General features: G+C 43.6%; 1 protein-coding gene across 6 annotated transcripts in view; it reads left to right on the top strand.

Annotated features, from left to right (window-relative positions):
* Positions 1-23,383, top strand: part of PRUNE2 (prune homolog 2 with BCH domain) — a 310,553-nt gene that overhangs the window by 275,085 nt on the left and 12,085 nt on the right. For 4 of the 6 annotated variants that reach the window (XM_017543262.2, XM_017543259.2, XM_017543261.2 and 1 more), the window contains one exon: positions 11,819-11,917. In XM_017543262.2, coding sequence (XP_017398751.1) covers positions 11,819-11,917 — 99 coding nt within the window. Of the gene's footprint in view, positions 1-11,818; positions 11,918-15,942; positions 15,979-16,511; positions 16,551-23,383 lie in introns of all 6 variants that reach the window. The other 2 variants (XM_017543257.2, XM_017543258.2) reach the window with 2 other exon arrangements.

Raw genomic sequence — 23,383 nt, 5'->3', positions numbered from 1 at the left:
AGGCGTGGGGTTTTATAGCGAGTGAGGGTGTCCTGATTGGCTATGAGGGAACGGGACGTGGATGGGGCAAGCTGCCATCGGTAGGTAGGCAGGATTTCCGGTGAGTGAGCTGCCCAGGGGGAGTGGGACCTGGACAGGGCAAAATGCTGTTGGGCAGGTTTTGGCAGGGCTTCTTTTAAATTTTGGTGGGGTTTTCCAACTGCAGGCTAGGTGCCAAGTGCAGAGCTTGATGTCGAGCAGGGAGTGGTGACGTAGTTTTCAAGCGCGGAGAGGGATGGGTGTGTCCGAGCTCCTGGCAAGGCAACCGGCCTTACATTTCAACCCTTTCGATGATATAGGGCGCCGCTTCTTTCTGGCTACTTCCTGCTGAATAGGGGCGGAGTCAGGGGGAGGGGTCAGTTGTCTGGTACCTCGGTTGGGAGTCGGACATAGGGGTGAAGCAGCATCTAGTTTACGGCCACCCTGGAAATTTCTTTCATGTGGGCCTGTAAAAACGTGAGGAAAAAGGGGGCTAGCATTAGCAGAAGACAAACTACAATAATGGGACTGATAATAGGGGTTAGCCAGGTAAGCATGGGGGATTGCCACCAGTTGAGAGACGAAGCTGGTGCATTCTGTTTCTTTCGGAGGTCTTCTTGGAGGCAATAGTGAGTGTTGACATTCTCTTCTACAAGGCCTGTTTCACTGATGTAGCAGCACTGTTCCTGAAGAAACAGACAGGTACCTCCTTTTTCCGCCGTTAGTAGGTCAAGGCCCATTGGTTTTGGAGAGTTACCTGGGCCAGTGACGTGATTTGGAGGGAGGCCAGGGAGGTGCTGACGCTTCAATGGCCACTCGGAGCTTGTCTTCCAGTTGAGTGGCTAAAGTGACAGTGTAGCCCAGGGCGCCGCTTCCTATTCCAGCCGCTGCTAGAGAGGATGCTGAGGAGAGGCCAACCACTATTGGGAGGAAGACAGCTCCTTTGCTTCGGTGATTAGGGGAGGGTGCGATGAGGGATAGGAGCTCGGCTTGTCTGTACACTTTTAGCTGCGGGACCAAAGTGACAGGCACACAAGGGAAGGGTAAGGAGGCATTAATAACTTTGGTTAGGGCCCCATTACCCCAAAAGTATCCTTCTGGAGGCGTGTAAAGGGAGGATTTTACTTTGACCGTGGCGTTGCAGCTGGGGCTGGAGCTGCTGGCCGTCCCATAGCAGAAAGAGAGATTTTGAGAGTGTACTTTGAACAAGGGGATACCTGTTAAGGTGGTGCCGGGTATAATCTTCATAGCCTTTATCGGACACTCCTGCATCCCAGCGGCTGTGCCAGGGGTTGCGGATGTTGAGGGCTAAGGAACCATTGCTGAAGAGAGTGAGCATGTGACTGGGACGGCTTGGAGGCTGTGGCTTGTGAATAACACAAGAGCTGTATGGGCACCCCTGTAGGTGGTGTTCCACCAATGACAGTAGTCCTTGGTTTGGTCATATAGAAAACACAGCCTGTGCCGAAAGTGAAACCCATGATCGCGACCAAGTCCGGCACTTTTACCGTGTGGGATGAGGATGGAGGCAGTAGACTGACAGCCACCTGTTTGGCAGTTGCCTGTGCAAGATAATGGATCCTGGTGGTGGGGCCCTCAATCCAGGATTCCTGGGCTGCAAAGATCCTGGTTCGAGCTCTCGGAGGAGAACGCTGTTGCCTGGTCGGAGAGGCGTCGCTGGGTGGGGGTCTTCTGGTCCTGGAACAACAGGGAGGGTGCAGTCCAAGTGCTTCCTAAGCAGGTGGCAGAGAAGAGAGAGGAAGGGAATGTAGGAAGCCAGTGGGGGTGGTTTTACAGGGAGATTGTGGGAAACCAGGAAAGGCTGGCCGTACAGCAATTCGAAGGGGCTAAGGCCCACTGGCCCCCAGGGGGTGGCCCGGACCCAGGCCAGGGCAAGAGGTAGGAGTGTGGGCCAAGAGAGTTTTACTTCAATAGCAAGTTTGGCCAAATGGTCTTTGAGGCTGCCATGGGCCCGTTAAACTTTACCCGACGACTGAGGATGGTAAGGGATGTGCAGTTTCCAGGAGATGTTGAGGGACTTGGCGACTACTTGGGCCATAAATGCTGGACCGTTGTCCAACTGGATGGTGGCAGGTGGGCCGAAGCGAGGGTTGATTTCTTGAGTAAGGAGGGAGGCCACCGTGTCTGCTATCTCCCAGGAGGTGGGGGAAGGCTTCAATCCAACCTGAAAAGGTATCAACAAAAGTTAGGAGGTAGTGGAGCTTTTTGTGAGTGGGCATATGTGTGAAGTTAATTTGCCAGTCTTGGGCCGGTAGGTTGCCACGCATTTGGTGAGTAGGAAACTGTGGCCTTAACCCTCCCCAAGGCAAGACCTTAGAGCAAGCAACGCATGCCTTGTGTACCTGCTCAATTGTTTGTTGCAGACCTGGTGAGAAAAAGAGGGGCTGTACAAAGTGGTGTTGCCCCTTAGGCCCTATATGTAAGGATTGGTGGATTTTAGCAATAATTTTAGGGGCCTGTTCCCAGGGAAGGGCGATTCTGTTATTTAGGAAGATCCTGCCCTGATTAGCTTCTGTTCCCCCTTTTAGTATAAGGGCCTATTTCTCTGATGGTGAGTATACAGGCTGTATGCCTGTGGTAAGAGAACAGGGGTAGGGGTTAACTTGGCGTTAAAGATCTTGCTGCTGTATCTGCCCGCGCATTGCCCCGGGAGACAGCATTATGCTGGGCCCAGTGTTCTCGGCAGTGTATGACTGCAACTTCCCTGGGCAATGATAAGGCCTGGAAAAGGCTGGAGATTTGTGTAGCATTGATTATGGGGGTTGGGGCGAGGAGTTAAGACAGGGCGTGGCATCGGTTAGGAGTGGCAGTAGGAGGTGGGCGGATGGTGGGCTGCCAGTGAGTTGGAGAGTGGCCCCCACCATCTGGAGAATGTCTCGTCCTAAAAGGGGGACTGGGCATGAGGGTATGATTAAAAAGGAGTGGGAAAAGGGGTGTCCCTCGAGGACACAAGCTAAAAGATGGGTTTGATTAGGACAGGAAGGTTTGCTGTTAATTCCTGTACCTGGGAAGGTATGCTAGGTCCTGAGTAGGAAGGCAATACACAGTAGGTAGCCCCCATATTTACTAAGAAGGAAATGGATTTACCCACTACCTGTAGCGTTACCCTGGGCTGAGCAAGGGTGATGGGGGTCCTTAAGTCCGGGCTGCGTCAGTCGTCCAGAAGGCCGAGAAGTTCAGGTGAAGGGATTGCTTCCTGCGGACTGGCCTGCCCCTCACATAGAGGTGTGGGGGGTGAGCCCGTAGTCTGGGATGGACAGTCAACCTTCCAGTGTCCAGCCTGTTTGCAGCTCGGGCAGGGTCCGGGAGGTGGACGAGGACAGGAGCACTGCCGTGCCCAATGTCCCTCTTGGCCACATTTGAAACAGGGCCTGGGCGGGGTCCTTGAAGAATTTTGGGAGGGTTTCGATGGACCCCCTCCACCGGATGTTTGGTGGGCTGCCGGCCTCAGGGCTGCTACAAGAGCTTGGGTTTGGAGGCTTACCTTCTGCTGTAGATGGGCCTGTCAGGTGGCCTCAGCCTTTTCCTCTCGGCCATTAAAAACTTTAAATGCCATGTTTACCAGGTCCTGTATGGGAGTTTGGGGGCCCTCCTCAGCTTTTTTAAGTCTTCTACTTATATCAGCCGCCAACTGGGAGATGAAGTGGGTGGCTAGGACTGTAGCCTCCGCTAAGGAGGCTGGATCCAGCCGGGTATGGAGGATCATAGCATTAGTTAATCGGTCAAGGAAAGCAGCTGGGTTTTCATCAGGTCCCTGAGTTATTTCCCTTAACTCGTCGTAATTGACTACCTTTTGGGCTGCGCTTTGCATGCTCGCTAGGAGGCACTGTAGCATTTGGTTTTGGCGGTGGCGGCAGCTATTTTGACCAGTTTGCTAGTTTTAATTAGGATTGGCCTTGGGGACTGCTGCTGTACCTACTGGCATCTGATTGTCTGTGAGATGCACCTGATTAGCGTGCGCCCGGGCCACCGTAAGGATGTGGTCACGCTCATCTGGGGTGAGGGTGGAGGATAGGATTACATACGTGTTATGCCAGGTTAGGTTATGTGCCGGGGTAAGATAGCGGAACTCTTTGGTGTAGGCAGTTGGGTTAGTGGAGAAAGACCCTAGGCGCTTCTCGATAGCTGATAGGTCAGAGACAGAAAACGGAACGTGCACTCGTACAACTCTCTCGGCCCCGGCTACCTCATGCAAAGGGCAGAGGAGTTGGGGGTGGGGGTCGTGAGAGCAGGTACGAGCACTGACAGGGGAAGTTATATTAGGGATTTGGGGAGGAGAAGGAGAAGAGGGAGGAGGGAGTTGAGGCCCTGCATAAGGAGGGGGGGTTGGTAAAGCAGGTGGGGCAGGACAGGTCTTCTGGGTTTTCGGAGGGTGCAGAGCTGGGCGGGGCTGAGGGCAAAGGCTGGGTTTTGGCTAACAGGACCTGGGCGGAGGAAGAAGAGCAGAGGGCGGGTCGGAGCACAGATACTAAAAGGCCTGGACATAGGGGACCTCCAACCACTTGCTGTTTTTTTTGGCAAAAGTTAGTTATTTAAATCTGTTAGGACACTGAAGTTGAGTGTGCCCTGTGGAGGCCACTTAGACTGGTTGTTTAGAGAGTACTGTGGCTAGGCCACGGTAGAGAGGAAGAGCAGCCTTTTCTTTTTTTATGGAAAGGCCCAGTTTGGGTAAATTTTGGACTAGACATCCCAAGGGCAACTTGGGGTCTAGGCGGGACTCCTGATTACCCATAGTTTACTCTCTGTCTCGGGGTAATTAGGGGTGAGGAAGGATTATAAAAAGATATTATATCTAACATGGGCAGAAATATTCCTGTCCTAGAGGGGGTGGCTGAGAGAACCTACAGGCTACAACAATTATAATAAGAAAGAGAATAAAAGAGACAGAGCTAGGGCTATTTGCCACATGGCAGAGTTAGAGGAAATAAGGCCTCAGTAGTAGAAGAGGAGGAGAAGGAAAAAGAACAGAGTTACTTTTAGGGGCATAAATTCAGTAAAGATTTCCTGCAGCCAGTGGTCTGTTACCTACTATAGAATTACTTCAAAGGAAGCAGACCTAACTCACTGTATATCAGCTAACAAGAGTCTAACAAAACTGGCGAATTTACAATAAAGACAGAACCACATATAGGATTGATGGACAAAGGATGGGTGCCCCCCAGATGGGAGACCAGTCTGATGCCTTCCTGGCCACATCCCCAAAGGGATGTTCCAGGGTGTCCTGGCTAAGGTGTACCCATATAACCCCTGGGCCTGGTCACCTCAGAACTTTCAGTCCTGAGGTGTATCACCATTATGCCTTATGACATCCCCGTGGAACCGCGGGTTGAGGCCCACACAAACCCCGTAGCCGTTAGGCCGTGAGACTACACATAAACTCACTCATTCACTCACTCGTGCCGGGGTTAGGAAGAGAAACCGAAAGTACAGTTACTTCACAGATGGGAGCTTGTATGCCAAAGGGCTAGTTTGAGATTGTAAGTCGGGGATTTGGTCCTGCTCCTGGGCAGGGCCTGGGTTTGTAAATAGGGCTTCTGATTACCCAAACCTCGGCCGCTGCTGCGGAGATAATCGGAAGATCGGCTCAGCGTCCCAGGCCGCCCCACCGAACACCGGAGGATAAGAGAGGGTTCGGGAAGGTGGGGACGTCTCCCTCAGAATCCTGACCCTGAGAAACCCCTCACGGGGAGAAGACAAGAGTGTAGGGACGTCTCCTCTACGCTCAGGTCCTTGAGACGAGGCCGGGCCCTGCACCCACGGCGAGAAATGAGAAGGAGTCCCCGAAGCGGCCGCAATTACGAGCAGGGAGTCCACAAGGCAAGCAGCAGGAGGGGTTGTGGGCAACAGAAGTCTTACCTTGTGGTGGAGTGGCTCCCTGGTCCGGCTTTGAGTGGAGGAGTCAGTTTCCCCCAGGAGGGGTCTTACAGCTCCTCCCAGGTTTCAGCACCAAATGTAAGGGTTATTGCCGAGTTTAAAATGAGGAAACTGAGGCCAGTATAAGAAAATTAAATGCCAATTTATTTAGCTCCCGGGCGAGGTTCCATGGTCCCGGGGAAAGGGGCCAGGGAAGTTGCGCCTGACTTCCCAAGGCGTGGGGTTTTATAGCGAGTGAGGGTGTCCTGATTGGCTATGAGGGAACGGGACGTGGATGGGGCAAGCTGCCATCGGTAGGTAGGTGGGATTTCCGGTGAGCGAGCCTCTCAGGGGGAGTGGGACCTGGACGGGGCAAAATGCTGTTGGGCAGGTTTTGGCAGGGCTTCTTTTAAATTTTGGCGGGGTTTTCCAATGGCGGGCTAGGTGCCAAGTGCAGAGCTTAATGTCAAGCGTGGAGTGGTGACATAGTTTTCAGGCGCGGAGAGGGATGGGCGTGTCCGAGCTCCCAGCGAGGCAACCGGCCTTACAGCAACAATAGCAATAGTGTTGTGGTAAATTATGACTAATGATGGCTTACATTTATTGAGTGCTTATTTGCATGATCTCATTTAACCTAATGACAGTCCTCTGAAGTAGATTTTTATTTTTTTTTGTTTTGAGACACGGTCTCCCTGAGTCACCCAGGCTAGAGTGGAGTGGCACAATCATGGCTCACTGCAGCCTCAAACTCCTGGGATCAAGCAGTCTTCCCGCCTTAGCCTCCCTAGTAGCTGGGAGTATGCCACCACACCCAGCTAAATTTTTTAATTTATTTGTAGAGACAGGGTCTCATTATGTTACCCAAACTGGTCTCAAACTCCTAGGCTCAAGCCATCTGCCTGCCTTCACCCCAAGTGCTGAGATTACAGGCATGAGCCACCTTGCCCAGCCTGAAACAGATACTATTGACTATTTCCATCGAATGGGAAAAACTTCTGAGGTTCAGGGAGGTCAAATAAATTGTCTAAAGTGGGAGCCAGCAAACATCGTTTACAAAGGTCCAAATAGTAAATAGTTTAGGCTTCACTGGCTCTATGATCTCAGTCACAACTACTCAACTCTGCTATTATAGAGCAAAAGCAGCCATAGGTAATGGAAACAAGTAAGTGGCTGTATACTGATAAAACCTTTTTTTTTTTTTTTTTTTTTGAGACAGAGTCTTACTCTGTTGCCCAGTCTGGAGTGCTGTGATACAGTCTTGGCTTACTGCAACCTCTGCCTCCCAGGCTCAAGCAATTCTCCCATCTAAGCCTCCCAAGTAGCTGGGACCACAAATGTATACCACCACGCCTGGCTAAGTTTTTGTAGTTTTGGCAGAGACAGGGTTTGCCATGTTTCCCAGGCTGGTCTTGAACTCCTGAGCTCAGGTGATCCTCTCACCTTGGCCTCCCAAAGAGCTGGGGTTACAGGCATGAGCCACTATGCCCAGCCTCTGATGAAACTTTATGAACATCAGAATTGAATTTCCTATGATTTTTACATCATAAAAAATATATATTTTTTTGAGATGGAATCTCGCTCTGTCACCCAGGCTGGAGAGCAGTGGCGTGATCTTGGCTCACTGCAGCCTCTGCCTCCTATGTTCAAACAATTCTCCTGCCTCAGCCTCTTGAGTAGCTGACAGGCATGTGCCACCACACCCAGATAATTTTTGTATTTTTAGTAGAGATAGGGTTTTGCCATGTTTGCCAGGTTCGTCTGGACTCTCAACCTCAAGTGATCTGCCTGCCTTGGCTTCCTAAAGTGCTGGGACTATACACCTAGCCAACATCATAAAATACTTTTATTTTTATATTTTTTTAGCCACTTAACCCAAAATCATTCTTCACTTGAGGACTGTAAAAATCACACAGGCTTGTGCCTGTAATTTCAGCTACTCAGGAAGCTGAAGCAAGAGGATTGCTTGAGACAAGGAGTTCAAGATCAGCCTAGGCAACATAGGGAGACCCTGTTTCTGGAAAATTTGTTTTAAAATTTAGCTCGGCACCATAGCATGTGCCTGTAGTCCTAGCTACTCCAGAGGCTGAAGCAGGAGGATCACCTGAGCCCAGGAGTTCAAGGCTGTAGGGGGCTATGATCACGCCACTGCACTCCAGCTTGGGTGACAGAGTGAGTCCGAGTCTCTGAAGAAAAAATAAAAAACTGACAGCAATCTGGCTTCAGCCATGGGCTATCATTTACCAACCTCAGGTCTAGGGTGACACAGCCTGTAAATGATAGACTCAGGCTTTGAACCCAGTTGTCTGCCCAATTCTAAAGAAAACCTACATCAAGTACTTAATAATTATATTCTACAATTTCATCAGGTAGGAGCCTCTTTAAAGATCCTCCTTTGAATCAATTTACATCAGTGTTAGAAACTTGTAGATCTGAAAGAAGAGACCACTAAAATGTATTATAGGTCTTTTCACTGCTGAAGGGTAACATCTATGGTAGAGGTATATGGCACGTTCATTTTAAACAATGAGTTATTGGCAGTTTGGAGATTTCTCAAGAACTTAAAGCAGAACTACCATTTGACCCAGCAATCCCATTACTGGGTAAATACCCAGAGGAATATAAATCATTCCACCATAAAGACATATTCACTGAGCATATGTTCATCGCAGCACTATTCACAATAGCAATGACATGGAATCAACCTAGACATCCATTAATAGCAGACTGGATAAAGCAAATACAGTACATATACACTGTGGAATACTACACAGCCATAAAAAAGAACTAAATCACGTTCTTTGCAACAACATGGATGGAGCTGAAGGTCATTATTCTAAGTGAGTTATCCTAAGAAAGCCAAATACGGCATGTTCTCACTTATAAGTGGGAACTAAACACTGACTACACTGCAGATACCAGGGCCTACTAAAGGGTGGAAAGTGGAGGAGAGTGAGGATCAAAAACTACGTATCAGGTACTATGCTCATTAACTAGGAGACAAAATAATCTGTACATCAAACCACTGTGACATGCACTTTACCCACATAAAAACCTGCACTTGTACCCCTGAAAGCAAAATAAAAGTTGTGGGAAAAAATGAGTAATTTGTCTGGCTTGGGAAATCACATAGCTACATTGCTGTACTTAAGGAGCTCAAACTGGAGCAGACATGGGCAGACAAGTAAACGTAACAATACAGGATACAATCGTACTTTGAGGAAGTGATGACTCAAGGTGAGGGTGAGTTTGGGGGTATACCTTGTAGAAAGCGATATCTGATAATTAGCATCAAGAGAGGCTTTACAGAAAGAGACCTTCCCTCAAGGTGAGTTTTGAAGGACTAACAGGATTGGCCAGCTGAAATTAGGGAGAACAATAATCCAGGTTGAAGAAACAGGAAGACAAAACGGCAGATACAAATACATCAACAAGGACAGAACATGGCATGTTCAGAGAACTGTAAAATTCCAGTGGATGTTAACACTGGAGCCGGAGTTTTTTCCTTTGCATGACTTCTTCTCCCTCTCAGTTACCCTCTCAGTCTTTTATCAAAACCTGAATTTAGCTCAACAACTCCACAGGAAGAAAAAGGTTTAATGTAGCATATCACAGGTACTGTGTGTTGACCCAAGACTTTTCAGGAGGGCCAGAAACTACTGTATGGAGAAGAAGATTGTTCACAAGTCACCACCCAAAATTGCAAGTAAAGTATTAAAGATAGATGGATAGAAGAAACACCTCCAAAAAGCTTCTTACTAGAATGCATAGTAGTTAAACACAAGGCAGTACAGATGGCAGACAGCTCAGCAAGATCCCAGCAGACTAAAAAGGCCTTTTCATTTGAAACATTCAAGACTGTTAGACCCTTGTTCGAGTTCTCTTTCAAGTGGAATGATATATTTTTAAAATTAGTTTGGAATGACACAAGTAATCAGAAAATGCATTCTTCAGAAATGCATCCTATCATTACAGTTAAGACCAAGTTCTTCCTTTAACAATTACCAGTTCCTATTCCTAATACCCATCCCCAGAGGCAAATTTCTTTTATCAGTTTCATTGGTATCCTTCCAAGTTGTTTTCTGTGCATTTACACATATCAAAAACGAACACATTAGGTGAAAGTTGCTTGTAATTTAAATCAATTATTGGAACTTATTTTTGAATGCTGGTTCATCTAGAATAAACGTTCAACCTAAAACTTTAAAAAAAAAACACGATTTAAAAAAAATAAAAACCCAAATGCCCATCAATGATAGACTGGACAGGGAAAATGTGGTACATATACACCATGGAATATTATGCAGCCATCAAAAATGATGAGTTCATGTCCTTTGTAGGGACATGGATGAACCTGGAAACCATCATTCTCAGCAAACTGACACAAGAGCAGAAAGTCAAACACCGCATGTTCTTACTCATAGGCGGGTGTTGAACAATGAGAATACTTGGACACAGGGAGGGGAGCACTACACACTGGGGTCTGTTAGGGGGAAATGGAGGAGGGACGGCGGGGGGAGGTAGGGAGAGATAGCATGGTGAGAGATGCCAGATATAGGTGAAGGGGAGGAAGGCAGCAAATCACACTGCCATGTGTGTACTTATGCAAGAATCTTGCATGTTCTTCACATGTACCCCAAAACCTAAAATGCAATTAAAAAAAAAACTAAAAAATGAGTTTACATATGTTTTTAAAGTATCATCAAACTTGGTAGATTCNAATTAAAAAGAATAAACACACAGTTTAGCATACCCAATCAGTGGGACCTGTGGCTTCACCACCTACTGATGTCAAGATGCCTTCCAGGCTGGCAAACAAATAAACAAGCAAACAGAGACAAATGAGCCATAAAGCAGTGACTATTCAGAGTAGCAGGAACCACTGGGAGGCTGTGAAATGTGTGGTCAAGAGTTTGAACCCCAAAGTCAGACTGCCCAAGTTAGGGCTCTGCCATTTACTAATGGAGACATTGGGCAAACACTTAACTGCCCTGTGTCTTTGAAAAGAGGATAATAACAGTATCTACCTCACTAGGCTGTCATAAGAAATACATGCATTCATGTACGTAAACCACTCAAAACAGCATTTAGTCAAATACTGCATGATCTTACTTATATGTAGAATCTAAAAAAGTTGAACTTGGGCCATGCTCACTGGCTCATGCCTGTAATCCCAGCACTTTGGGAGGTCGAGGCGGGCAGATCATGAGGTCAGGAGTTCAAGACCAGCCTGGCCAACATGGTGAAACCCCATCTCTACTAAAAATACAAAAAATTAGCCAGGCATGGTGGTGTGCCCTGTAGTCCCAGCTACTCAGGAGGCTGAGGCAGGATAATTGCTTGAACCCAGCAGGCAGAGGTTGCAGTGAGCCAAGATCGTGCCATAGCACTCCAGCCTGAGTGACAGAGTGAGACTCGTTGAATTTACAGAAGTAGAGAGTGGAATGGTGGTCATCAGAAGCTGGGGGTTGGGAGCGAGATGTTGGTCAAAGAGCACGAAATTTCAGTTAGGAGGCATAAATTCAAGAGCTCTATTGAACAACATGGTGACCATAGCTAATCATGATGTATTGCATCATAGAAAACTGCTAAGAGAGTTGATTTAAGTATCAAAAAAAGCATGTGAAGTAATACGTATGTTAATTAGCTCAGTCTAGCCATTCTACAACATACACATATTTCAAAACATCATGTTACATATTTTTACGTGGCAATTTAAAAAATAAATGTAAAAAACAAAACATTAGCACCACCACCAACAACAACAAAACAGCGTCTGGCACATTGTAACTAGTCAAATAATGTTACCCTATTAGTAACAGTGCTGGGCCAAGGTGTTAAATGTATCAGAATTTTCAAGAAAAGGCAATAGCCTTAGAATGGATAAGATAGCGACAAATGATATATATTTTTTCTTTTTTTTTTTTAGTTCAAAATTCAGCAGTAAAATTAAATATGTCAACAGCTTATCAGAACTCAGTGGGCTGATCCCAATGGATTGTATTCACATTCCAGAGAGCATCATCAAGTAAGTCCTGACGGTTTCAGATATTTGTTAAGAAATAGTAGAAGTTGAGGCTGGGTGTGGTAGCTCATGCCAGTAATCTCAGCACTTTGGGAGGCCAAGTGGAGGAATCAGTTGAGCCCAGGAGTTTGCAGTCAACCTGGACAACATAGCAAAACCCCGTTTCTACTAAAAATACAAAAATTAGCCAGGTGTGGTGGCATTTGCCTGCAGTCTAGCTATTTAGGAGGCTGAGATGAGAGGATCACCTGAGCCCACAGAGTCAAGGCTGCAGTGAGCTGTGATCGTGCCACTGTACTCCAGCCTGGGCAATGGGAGTGAGACTGTGTGTGTGTGTGTGTGTGTCTGGAGAAGTGGGTTGGAAAAGAAGTCAGTTCTGCATCACTGGGGAAATGGCATTATCTTATTTTCAAAATAATATTAAATATCCTCCAATAAATAAAATTTTTCCTATAACCTATTGATAATTATGTTCTTTCAGATCCTCTTTCACATACTCTTTTCCTGGAGTTATTGATTATTGTTCATTTTTACCTTGAATTTTACTACCACTTAGGAGAAAATAACAGTTACACTGGCTAACTGGTATACTGTCTCTACTGGTTAACAGTGTATCAGTTTCTTGTGTCATTCCCACCCCCTACCCCCACCTTCTGCTCTACACAGACAAGACAGTCTTAGCATAGCTTAGATTTCTTTACACAAAGTAATTTATCTACATGACCCTAGGGAAATAAAAATAACTCTTTGTCTGTTTCTTCTAAGCCATTTTTTTTTATGGTTAGGTAGAGGGCATTTGCCCAGTGGTGGGTGGGGCAATGAGGAATGGTTTCCTTGCTTGCTTAATAGAGGGTAACGCAGAATCAGCATCAGCATCCTGCCCAGGTACTGAAGGTCCCAGGATGATGCTACAAAAATTAGGATGAAATTTAACAAAGTAAGTACTTGGAGCTGGGATTTTAAAACAGGGATACTGGAAAATGAATACTTGTATCTGGTACATTGTTGCAAAGAAGATTGTTTTCTATGTGTCTTTTTTTTTGTCCACTGTATCTGAATCACTAGTTTTGTTCATTTCATTTGAGTGGAAAGGGACTTAACAATTAGCTCAAAGAAAACAGGCAAGTATCATTCATCTTCCTCCATAAATGAATAGTAAAATGTACCTATTATTTGGGATTCGAAAAAAAGAGTCCTCTCACTTTAAAAAAAAAAAAAATTTAAAAGGCCCAACCTAGAAACTCAAAGGAAAGAATTCTCATGCAGTGTGTATCTATGATATAGAAAGCATAGCAGTGTTCTATTTATTTCATTTATTTGACTCCTATAGTAAACCCGTTTTACAGAGGCAGGGGAGATAACTTAATAAGAAGTTACTTATACACAGTGTAACTAGGAACCAGGAAGAGATGGAAGTGGAATTCAAATTCAGGTCAACCTGACATTCAAAATTCCCATGTCCTTTTCTAGTAGATTAATTTACCCCTTTTAGAGTATCCTTCGAAATTCAAAGCTCAGAAGTAGATGCATTTGGTTTTTCTACATAACCAATATCAGGCATGAACACGGGATACTGGTTGGGCTTACAGTGGTCAGTTGGCTCAGCTGAATTAAGTGGAGTGTTCATAAGATACTAACAACGGCTTCAACCTTCATTAGCTTCATAGCGTTTCCACAACCAGCACAACTCATAGCTCTGGGCTGCTGCCTCAAAAAGGTGTACTCCATCTTCAAAACCCATGTCTACTCTTTTAATTTAAAAAGTATGGAGGTGGGGGTGATGGTTCATGCCTGTAATCTTAGCACTTCGGGAGGCTGAGGAGGGCGGATAGCTTGAGTCCAGGAGTTCAAGACCAGCCTGGGCAACATGGTGAGACCCTGTCTCTGTGAAAAAACACTAAATTAGCCAGGTGTGGTAGCATGCACCTGTAGTCCCAGCTACTCAGGAGGTTGAAGGGGGAGGATTGCTTGAGCCTGGGAGGCAGAGATTGCAGTGAGCCAAGATCGCACCACTGCGCTTCAGCCTGGGTGATGGAGTAAAAAAACAAAAAGGAAAAACTATGGGAGCACTCACATTCTATAAGATGACAAGGACAGTCTCTCTTCTAGTGGAATTGAGCATCGACCACTTTCCAGGTAAAACTTCCATGGTGTGACAGAGGCAACAGAATGAAAAGTGAATGGGCTTTAGAGACTTAGATTTGAACCTTCCCTGCTACCTCTTGATGTCTCTGAGACTTCAAGTCCCCTATTAAAATGATTAATTATTAAAATTTTCTACATCTCAGCTTCAGCATCTGTACAGTGGGGAAGTAAGCTGCACTTCATGGAGTGGTCCTGAGGACTGAATGCAAATGGTACACAAAGCACTTGCACAGCCTCCCAGCACAGAGTTTGCATCCAGAGTCTTACTTATTGTTACACATGTTGCTTTTAGAGACTATCATATGGGAAGGTTCAAGTGAGAAGTTAAGTATACCCAGGACAGTTTTCATTCATCTGCACACATCAGTTTTCAAGGGTTCCATTTGGGAAAAGTTATTCAGGAGGAAGGGTTCTACTTGGAAAAGTTTTATTCTGGAGGAAGGAATTTACCACCATGCATGTGCTGCCCACATGTCCGTGTGTTTTTCTGTTTTCTGTAATTCATCTACTTGGGATGTCCTTTCTGCCATTTGTTACTGACTTCATTGCCTCAATTTCATGTTATGCAAATTTCAAATGGATACAAACCATGGCTCCTTTTTATCACTAAACAACATTCAAAGGATCTGATCTCAGCCACTCACAAGACCAGTCCTCAGCTGAGGTGGAGCCTGTCATCAAAGGGCTTAAATGACAGAAAAACTTGCCCAACCTAGAACCAAATTTATAATCATTGGTTACAGTTGATTCTCATTATTTGTGGCAATTATGTTCTATAAAGTCACTGCAAACACTTCATCAGTGAATACTGAACTAATGTTCCAAGGGAAAATACAGGTTCCGGCACACCTCTGGTCACAATCTTTTCATCAGTCAATCAATATATAACCTTGTTGTATGTGCGTTTCTGTTTAAATGAACCTGACTTAGTACATATTGTTGATTTGTGAACATTGAACTCATGGCCAACAGTAATGTAACTTGTGCCTAAACAAAGCTTATCTATTTTCTTCATAAGGCACACCACAGCCTTCCTGCTCTTGGGAATACTAGACAGTATTTCAGCACTATGCTTGAAAGCTAATTTGAACAACAAAATCACCAGTGAAAAATACAAAAATGAGAAAAGTATGGCCCTAAATAGGTTGTGAGAAGGTCACTTGTTCACAGTGTGAACAAAAAAACAGAGCCTCACACGTGGCCAGGTGGCAACGTGCACATTGGGCAACTCCAATTTTTCGCCACTCTGCTCGTGTCCAAAAGTGACCCAAAACGTACCTTTTATTGATTTTGTGGTTACAAATACATGTTAGTGACAAGGCAAATTTACAAATATAGAATCTGCAAATAATGAGGATTGACTGCATATATTCAAAATCATAAACATTGTTATCTAATGAAAATAAGATTTCTCCCAAATGCCAATTTTATTATTACAGTCATGCATCACTTAATGACAGGGACGTGTTCTGAGAAGTTCATCTTTAGGTGATTTCATCATTGTGCAGACGTCATAGAGTGGACTTAAACCTGGATGGTAGAGCCCACTACACCACCTAGGCCATCTGCTATAACCTTTTGCTCCTAGGCTACACACCTGTACAACATGTTACTGTACTGAATACCACAGGCAGCCATAACACAATGGTAAGTATTTATTTATCTAAACAGGGACAAGATACCATCCAATTACGGTGTTCTACTTTATGGGATCACTGCCATGTATGTGGCCCATCACTGACCCAAATGGCATTACATGGTGCATGACTATATTTGGATAGGCATTTTCTCTCATGATTTGGCTGTCGTTTAAATCGTTTACTTGTCATTTTTTCCATCTGTTTGCTCATTTTCCTTATGGCACTCGTTTTTTATCTCGTAAGGTACGATGAAGAGAGATCTTATAAGAGAAGTGTGAGGTAAAATCTCCTGATCTCCTATTCATGCTGGACCCTGTGTGTGTACACCAGTGTTTTACTTGTGGGTGACCTCAACATGCTACCAGAGCAAAGGTCACTGTATCCATCTTTTGTATGCCATTTCCTGTCTTTGTCTTGTGTGTAAAGCTGTTGAGGTCAACCTAATTTGCAACTGAAACCCACTAAACCAGATACATCACTGACTTGGCCCAGGCTGCAAGCTAACTTGAACTGTACCCACCAGACTGACATGGATGATTTCAGCTTGATTCAGCCAGCATGTTTCTGATCCCTTTGCAACTTTTATATCTACTTTTTATGAAGGAATTTGTAAAGTCAATGTACATAAACAGTGAATGGGAGGAAACGACAGCATATTTAATGGAAGGAGTGCATCTCAGTGCTCCAGAAGCCAGTTTTGAAAAGCACATATGCACCACTTTCGTTTGGCTCTGCTTTGCTAAGTGACTGTCTCATGCTCTGCTTGCTTCTTTTTTGTTTCTTTTCCACACCAATAATTTTTGCTCCTCCAGACTGGATGAAGAACTGAGGGAAGCATCAGAAGCAGCTAAGTAAGACTTGGTTTTCATTTAGCAGCTGGCATGATGTTGGCTTGCATTTCAGAACTGAATTGGGAAAATGTGCATGCCTGGTGTTTTATTCCTGCTTCCTGACAATAATGCACATTAGAAATTCTCTTTCTCCTATGATAGATGTAATCTCTATTATTCTTACTACAATCTGTTTTTCCCTGTTATTTTGGTTATACTGAGGAATGCATTTGTCACTGTGGTTGTTTTTTAATGTATATGAAATTCTAGGCACCACAACAAAAGAACACGTCACAGGCACTGCCACGTATAGTGTGACATCCAGATGATCATTGGGTATTGAGGCAAGAGAACCTCATTAATGCATATCAATGGGGAGGAATAATAGCACATCGAAATTTGGCATACTGGCTCTGAGTGTGGTGGCTCACACCTGTAATCCCAGCACTTTGGGAGGCTGAGGCAGGTAGATCACTTGAGGTCAGGAGTTCAAGACCAGCCTGACCAACATGGAGAAACCCCATCTCTACTAAAAATACAAAATTAACTAGGCATGGTGGCATATGCCTATAATCCAAGCTACCTAGGAGGCTGAGGCAGGAGAATTGCTTGAACCCTGGAGGCAGAGGTTGCAGTGAGCCAAGATGGCACCATTGCACTCCAGCCTGGGCAACAAGAATGAAACTCCATCTCAAAAAAAAAAAAAAAATTGTAATACTTTTGTAGAATCAATTTCATGGCTAAGAGTGAAAACAACAACAACTGACTTAATGACTTTGGAAATATTGCTTAACAGCATCTGAGCTATTTTGATGAATAGAAAAAAATCCATTGCCCACTATTGTTAAAGTATAATTCTCAAAAAGGCAAAATTATAACTCTCATGCAAATATAAATGAACACATGCTATTATTAAATTCAACTAATTATATAATACAGGAACCACTAAGGTGTTAAGGCCAGTTCAAAGAACATTTGAGCAGCTAGATATCTATAGTTAATTTATAAAAAATATTTGGATAAGATTGTTGGGTTAGATACAAAACTGGTTAATAACCAACAGGGCAATAAACTGTAATATGGAGCTTGCCTTTTCCACTGGACTGAAATTATTTGCATTTCTGCTGGACAAGAACTACAAGTTAACCTCTGCCTCTGTTGAGTTGTAAAATAGCTCAACCAATAGAAAGTCAGCCCAGCACTGCTTTGAAAGAATTTCCAGCCATTCCCTTTTCTCGTTTCCAAGTTACAAAGAAATTTTCTCTTAATACACATTAGATATAATCAAGTACTATTTGAAAAGTTTGCTGTATTAAGCACATTAAATTTCTTCCCCATTTTAAATGTTGCTTATGCTGTTAATTTTTATAACCAGTTCCCATTTTATTAGACATTGCAAAAGCAGAAGGCCTGGACAATGTCTCAACAGCTATAAATTCTGAATAAATAAAATCTAATAGATGTTTTCTGCCTAGTTGTCAATGCCAATTCCTCATTAAAACAATCCACTTAGACATTTTTTCCCCTGTGGTACATTTTTATTGTAAGTAACCTATAGGATTATTTCCTTGTAGTGTGCCAATCTTTTGTGTTAAAAATTAAAGGATAGGTTTTTGCTTTAGAAAGTTTGGGGGAAGGGTGCGCCAAGATGGCCATGAGAAGGCAACACCAGCATGCAGCTCCCAGCGAATGAGATGCAGAGGGCTAGAGGACTTCACGTTTCCAAGTGAGGTGCCGGGTTCTGGTGGGACTGATAGGGCATTGAAAATAGCCCAGGGAAGAAGCCACAGGGTGAGAGCCGCCCAGGGGGGCAAATCAAGATGGGGTGGGGGCGCATCCCCACCTGAAACGTGCTGCCAGCTTGGAGGGTCATGGGGACTTCACCCCCTTGGTGCTCTGATTTGGATCCTGTGCTTACCTCATCCCTCCTACAACCCCTGGTCCATGAGAGCCCTGCCAGATGGTGGGGCACTGATACAAATCTGAGCGGAGGCTCCCACTGGGTGAGGCAAGTTGTCACATGGCCCTGGGCAGAAGTTTGGACTAACTCCAGTGGGACGGACGGTCCCACAGAGGGAGGCAGAGTTGAAAGCTAGGAAACAGACCATAAGGCCTGGCAGGCCCCATCTCCACAGAACTCAAACTGAAGTCCTTACTAGGGAGCTTGGCAGCAAATACATCAGCTTGACCCCAACCAGGAAGACTGAGCTCTGGGAGAGATGCCATTGGGAAGGCAGGGCCAATCTCACCTGCAAACAAACTCCAGGGAAGGACCACCCACCCAACAACGTGACTGAACCCGAGAGAACCCAGCAACGCCCTCTGCAGGCTAAAAAAGATATAGCTCCAACCACAACAGAAAACATGTCCACTCAGAGACTCCAGCTGAAATCACAAACTTCAAAGCTCAAAGGGAGATAAATCCACAAAGATGGGAAAAAAACAGCACAAAAAGGATGAAACCATCAAAGAACAGAACACCTCTTCTCCTCTCAGAGATCACAACTCTTCACCATCAAGGGAACAAAATGAGACAGAGAATGAGTTTGACAAATGACAGAAGCCTTCAGAAGGTGGGCAATAACAAACTTTTCTGAGTTAAAAGACCATGTTCTAACCCAATGAAGAGAACCTAAGAACCTTGAAGAAAGGTTGAACAAAATGCTAACAGAATAACCAGCTTAGAGAAGAACATAAACGACTTGATGGAGCTGAAAAACACAGCATGAGAACTTTGCAAGGCATACACAAGTTTCAACAGCCAAATCGATCGACCAGAACAAAGGATATATCAGAGATAGAAGATCAAATCAATGAAATAAAACAAGAGGGCAAGATTAGAGAAAAAAGTGAAAAAAAATGAACAAACCCTCCAAGAACTATGGGATTATGTGAAAAGACCTAATCACTTGATCAGAGTACTGAATGTGATGGGAAGAATGATTCCAAATTGGAAAAACTCTTCAAGATATTATCCAAGAGAACTTTCCCAACCTAACAAGGCAGGCCAATATTCAAATCCAGGAAATACAGAGAATACCACAAAGATATTCCTCAAGAAGAGCAACCCCAAGGCACATAATTATCAGATTCACCAGGGTTGAAATGCAGAAAAAATTCTAAGGGCAGCCAGAGAGAAAGGATGAGTCATCCACAAAGGAAAGACCATCAGACTCATAGCAGATCTCTCGGCAGAAACCCTGCAAGCTAGAAGGGAGTGGGGTCAATATTCAACATCCTTAAAGAAAAGAACTTTCAACCCAGGATTTCATATCCAGTCAAAATAAGCTTCATAAGTGAAGGAGAAATAAAATCCATTAGGGACAAGCGATTGCCAGGAGATTTCATCGCTACAAGACCTGCCTTCAAAGAGCTACTGAAGGAAGTACTAAACAGGGAAAGGAACGACCAGTACCAGCCACTGCAAAAATGTACCAAATGGTAAAGAACAATGACTCAATGAAGAAACCACCTCAACTAATGGGAAAAACAACCAGTAACAAAATGGCAGGGTCAAATTCAAACATAACAATATTAATATTGAATGTAAATGACCTAAACATCCCAATCAAAAGATACAGACTGGCAAACTGGATAAAATGTCAAGACCCATTGGTGTGCTGTATTCAGGAGACCCATCTCACATGCAAAGACTCAAATAGACTCAAAATAAAGGGATGAAAGAAGATCTACCAAGCAAATGGAGAGCAAAAAAAGCAGGGGTAGCAATCCTAGTCTCTGATAAAACGGACTTTAAACCAATAAAGAGCAAAAGAGACAAAGAAAGGCATTACATAATGGTAAAAGGATGACTGCAACAAGAAGAGCTAACTGTCCTAAATATATATGCACCCAATGCAGGAGCACCCAGATACATAAAGCAAGTTGTTAACAACCTACAAAGAGACAGACTCCCACACAATAATAGTGGGAGACTTTAACACTCCACTGACAATATTGGACAGATCAACGAGACAAAGTCAACAAGGATATCCAGGACTTGAATGCAGATTTGAACCAAGTGGACCTAATAGACATTTACAGGACACTCCACCCCAAATCAACAGAACACACATTCTTCTCAGCACCACATTGCACTTACTCCAAAATTGACCACATAATTGGAAGTAAATCACTCCTCAGCAAATACAAGAGAACAGAAATCATAACAAACAGTCTCTCAGAGCACAGTGCAATCCAATTAGAACTCAGGATTAAGAAAAGCACTCAAAACTGCACAATCACATGGAAATTGAACAACTTGCTCCTGAATAACAAATGGATAAACAATGAAATGAAGGCAGAAATAAAGATGTTCTTTGAAAACAATGACACAACAGAGATCCCATGGGACACATTTAAAGCAGTCTCTAGAGGGAAATTTATAACAATAAATGCCCACATGAGAAACAAGAAAAGATCAAAAAACGACACCCTAACGTCAAAATTGAAAGAGCTAGAGGAGCAAGATTAAAAAAACTAACAAACAAACTCAAAAGCAAGCAGAAGACAAGAAATAACTAAGATCAGAACAGAACTGAAGGAGACAGAGACACAAAAAACCCTTCAAAAAAATCAATAAATCCAGGAGCCAGTTTTTTGAAAAGATCAACAAAATAGACCACTAGCTAGACTAATAGAAAAGAGAGAAGAATCGAATAGATGCAATAACAAACAGTAAAGGGGAGATCACCACTGATTCCTCGGAAATACAAAATACCATCAGAGATTACTACAAACAGCTCTATGGACATAAATCAGTAAATCTGGAAGAAATGGGTAAGTTTCTGGACACTTGCACACTCCCAAGACTAAGCCAAGAAGAAGTTGAAACCCTGAAGAGACCAATAACAAGGTCTGAAGTTGAGGCAGCAATTAATAGCCTACCAACCAAAAAAAGTCCAGGTCCAGATGGGTTAACAGCCAAATTCTACCAGATATACAAAGAGGAGCTGGTACCATTCCCGTTGAAACTATTTCAAACAGTACAAAAAGAGGAATCCTCCCTAACTCTTTCTATGAGACCAACATTATCCTGATACCAAAATCTGGCAGACACACAACTAAAACAGACAATGACAGGCCAATATTCATGATGAACATTGATGCAAAAATCTTCAATAAAGTACTGGCAAACTGAATCCAACAGCACATCAAAAAGCTTATCCACTACGATCAAGTAGGTTTATCCCACGGATGCAAGGCTGGTTCAACATGTGAATCTATAAGCATAATTCACCACATAAACAGAACCAAAGATAAAAACCACATGATTATCTCAATTGATGCAGAGAAGGCCTTCAACAAAATTCTTTATGCTAAAAACTCTCAATAAACTAGGTATCAGTGGAACATATCTCAAAACAATAAAAACTATTTACAAGAAACCCACAGCCAATATCATACTGAATGGGCAAAATCTAGAAGCATTCCCTTTAAAACCAGGCACTAGACAAGGATGCCCTCTCTCACCACTCCTATTCAATATAGTATTGGAAGTTCTAGCCAGAGCAATTAGGCAAGAAAAAGAAATGAAGGGCATTCAATTAGGAAAAGAAAAAGTAAAATTGTCCCTGTTTGCAGACAACATGATCATATATTTTAGAAGACCCCATCGTCTCAGCCCAAAACCTCCTTAAGCTGATAAGCAACTTCAGCAAAGTCTCAAGATACAAAATCATTGTGCAGAAATCACAAACATTCCTATACATCTAGAACAGACAGAGAGCCAAATCATGAGTGAACTCCCATTTACAACTGCTACAAAGAGAATAAAATACCTAGGAATACAACTTAGAAGGGATGTAAAAGATCTCTTGAAGGAGAACTACAAACCACTGATCAAGGAAATAAGAGAGGACACAGACAGATGGAAAAACATTCCATGCTCATGGTTAGGAAGAATCAATATTGTGAAAATGGCCATACTGCCCAAAGTAATTTATAGATTCAATGCTATCCCCATCAAGCTACCATTGACCTTCTTCATAGAACTGGAAAAAAACCACTTTAAACTTTATATGGAACCAAAAGAGAGCCTGCATAGCCAAGACAATCCTAAGCAAAAAGAACAAAGCTGGAGGGATCATGCTACCTGACTTCAAACTATATTAGAAGGCTGCAGTAACCAAAACAGCATGGTACTGATACCAAAACAGAGATATAGACCAATGGAACAGAACAGAGGCCTTGGAAGCAATGCCACACATCTACAACCATCTGATCTTTGACAAACTGGACAAAAGCAAGCAGTGGGGAAAGGATTTCCTATTTAATAAATGGTGTTGGGAAAACTGGCTAGCCAATGCAGGAAGCTGAAACTGAGTGCCTTCCTTACACCTCACACAAAAATTACCTCCAGATGGATTAAAGATTTAAACATAAGAACAAACACCAAAATAATAATAATAATAATAATAATAATAAATAGAACACCATAAAAACCCTAGAAGAAAACTTAGGCAACACCATTTAGGACATAGGCACAGGCAAGGACTTCATGACTAAAACACCAAAAGCAATGGCAACAAAAGCCAAAATAGACAAATGGGATCTAATTAAACTTAAGAGTTTCTGCACAGCAAAAGAAATAATCATTAGAGTAAACTAGCAACCAACAGAATGGGAAATAATTTTTGCAATCTACTCATCTGACAAAGGGCTAATATCTAGAATCTACAAAGAACCTAAAGCAGATTTACAAGGAAAAAACAAATGCATTCAAAAGTAGGCAAAGGATATGAACAGACACTTTTCAAAAGACGACGAATATGTGGCCAACAAACATATGAAAAAATGCACATCATCATTGGTCATTAGAGAAATGCAATTCAAAACCACATTGAGATACCATC

Source organism: Cebus imitator, unplaced genomic scaffold, assembly GCF_001604975.1.
Source record: "Cebus imitator isolate Cc_AM_T3 unplaced genomic scaffold, Cebus_imitator-1.0 Scaffold150, whole genome shotgun sequence".
Classification (NCBI taxonomy): domain Eukaryota; kingdom Metazoa; phylum Chordata; class Mammalia; order Primates; family Cebidae; genus Cebus; species Cebus imitator.
This window is presented reverse-complemented; position numbering and strand designations above follow the sequence as displayed.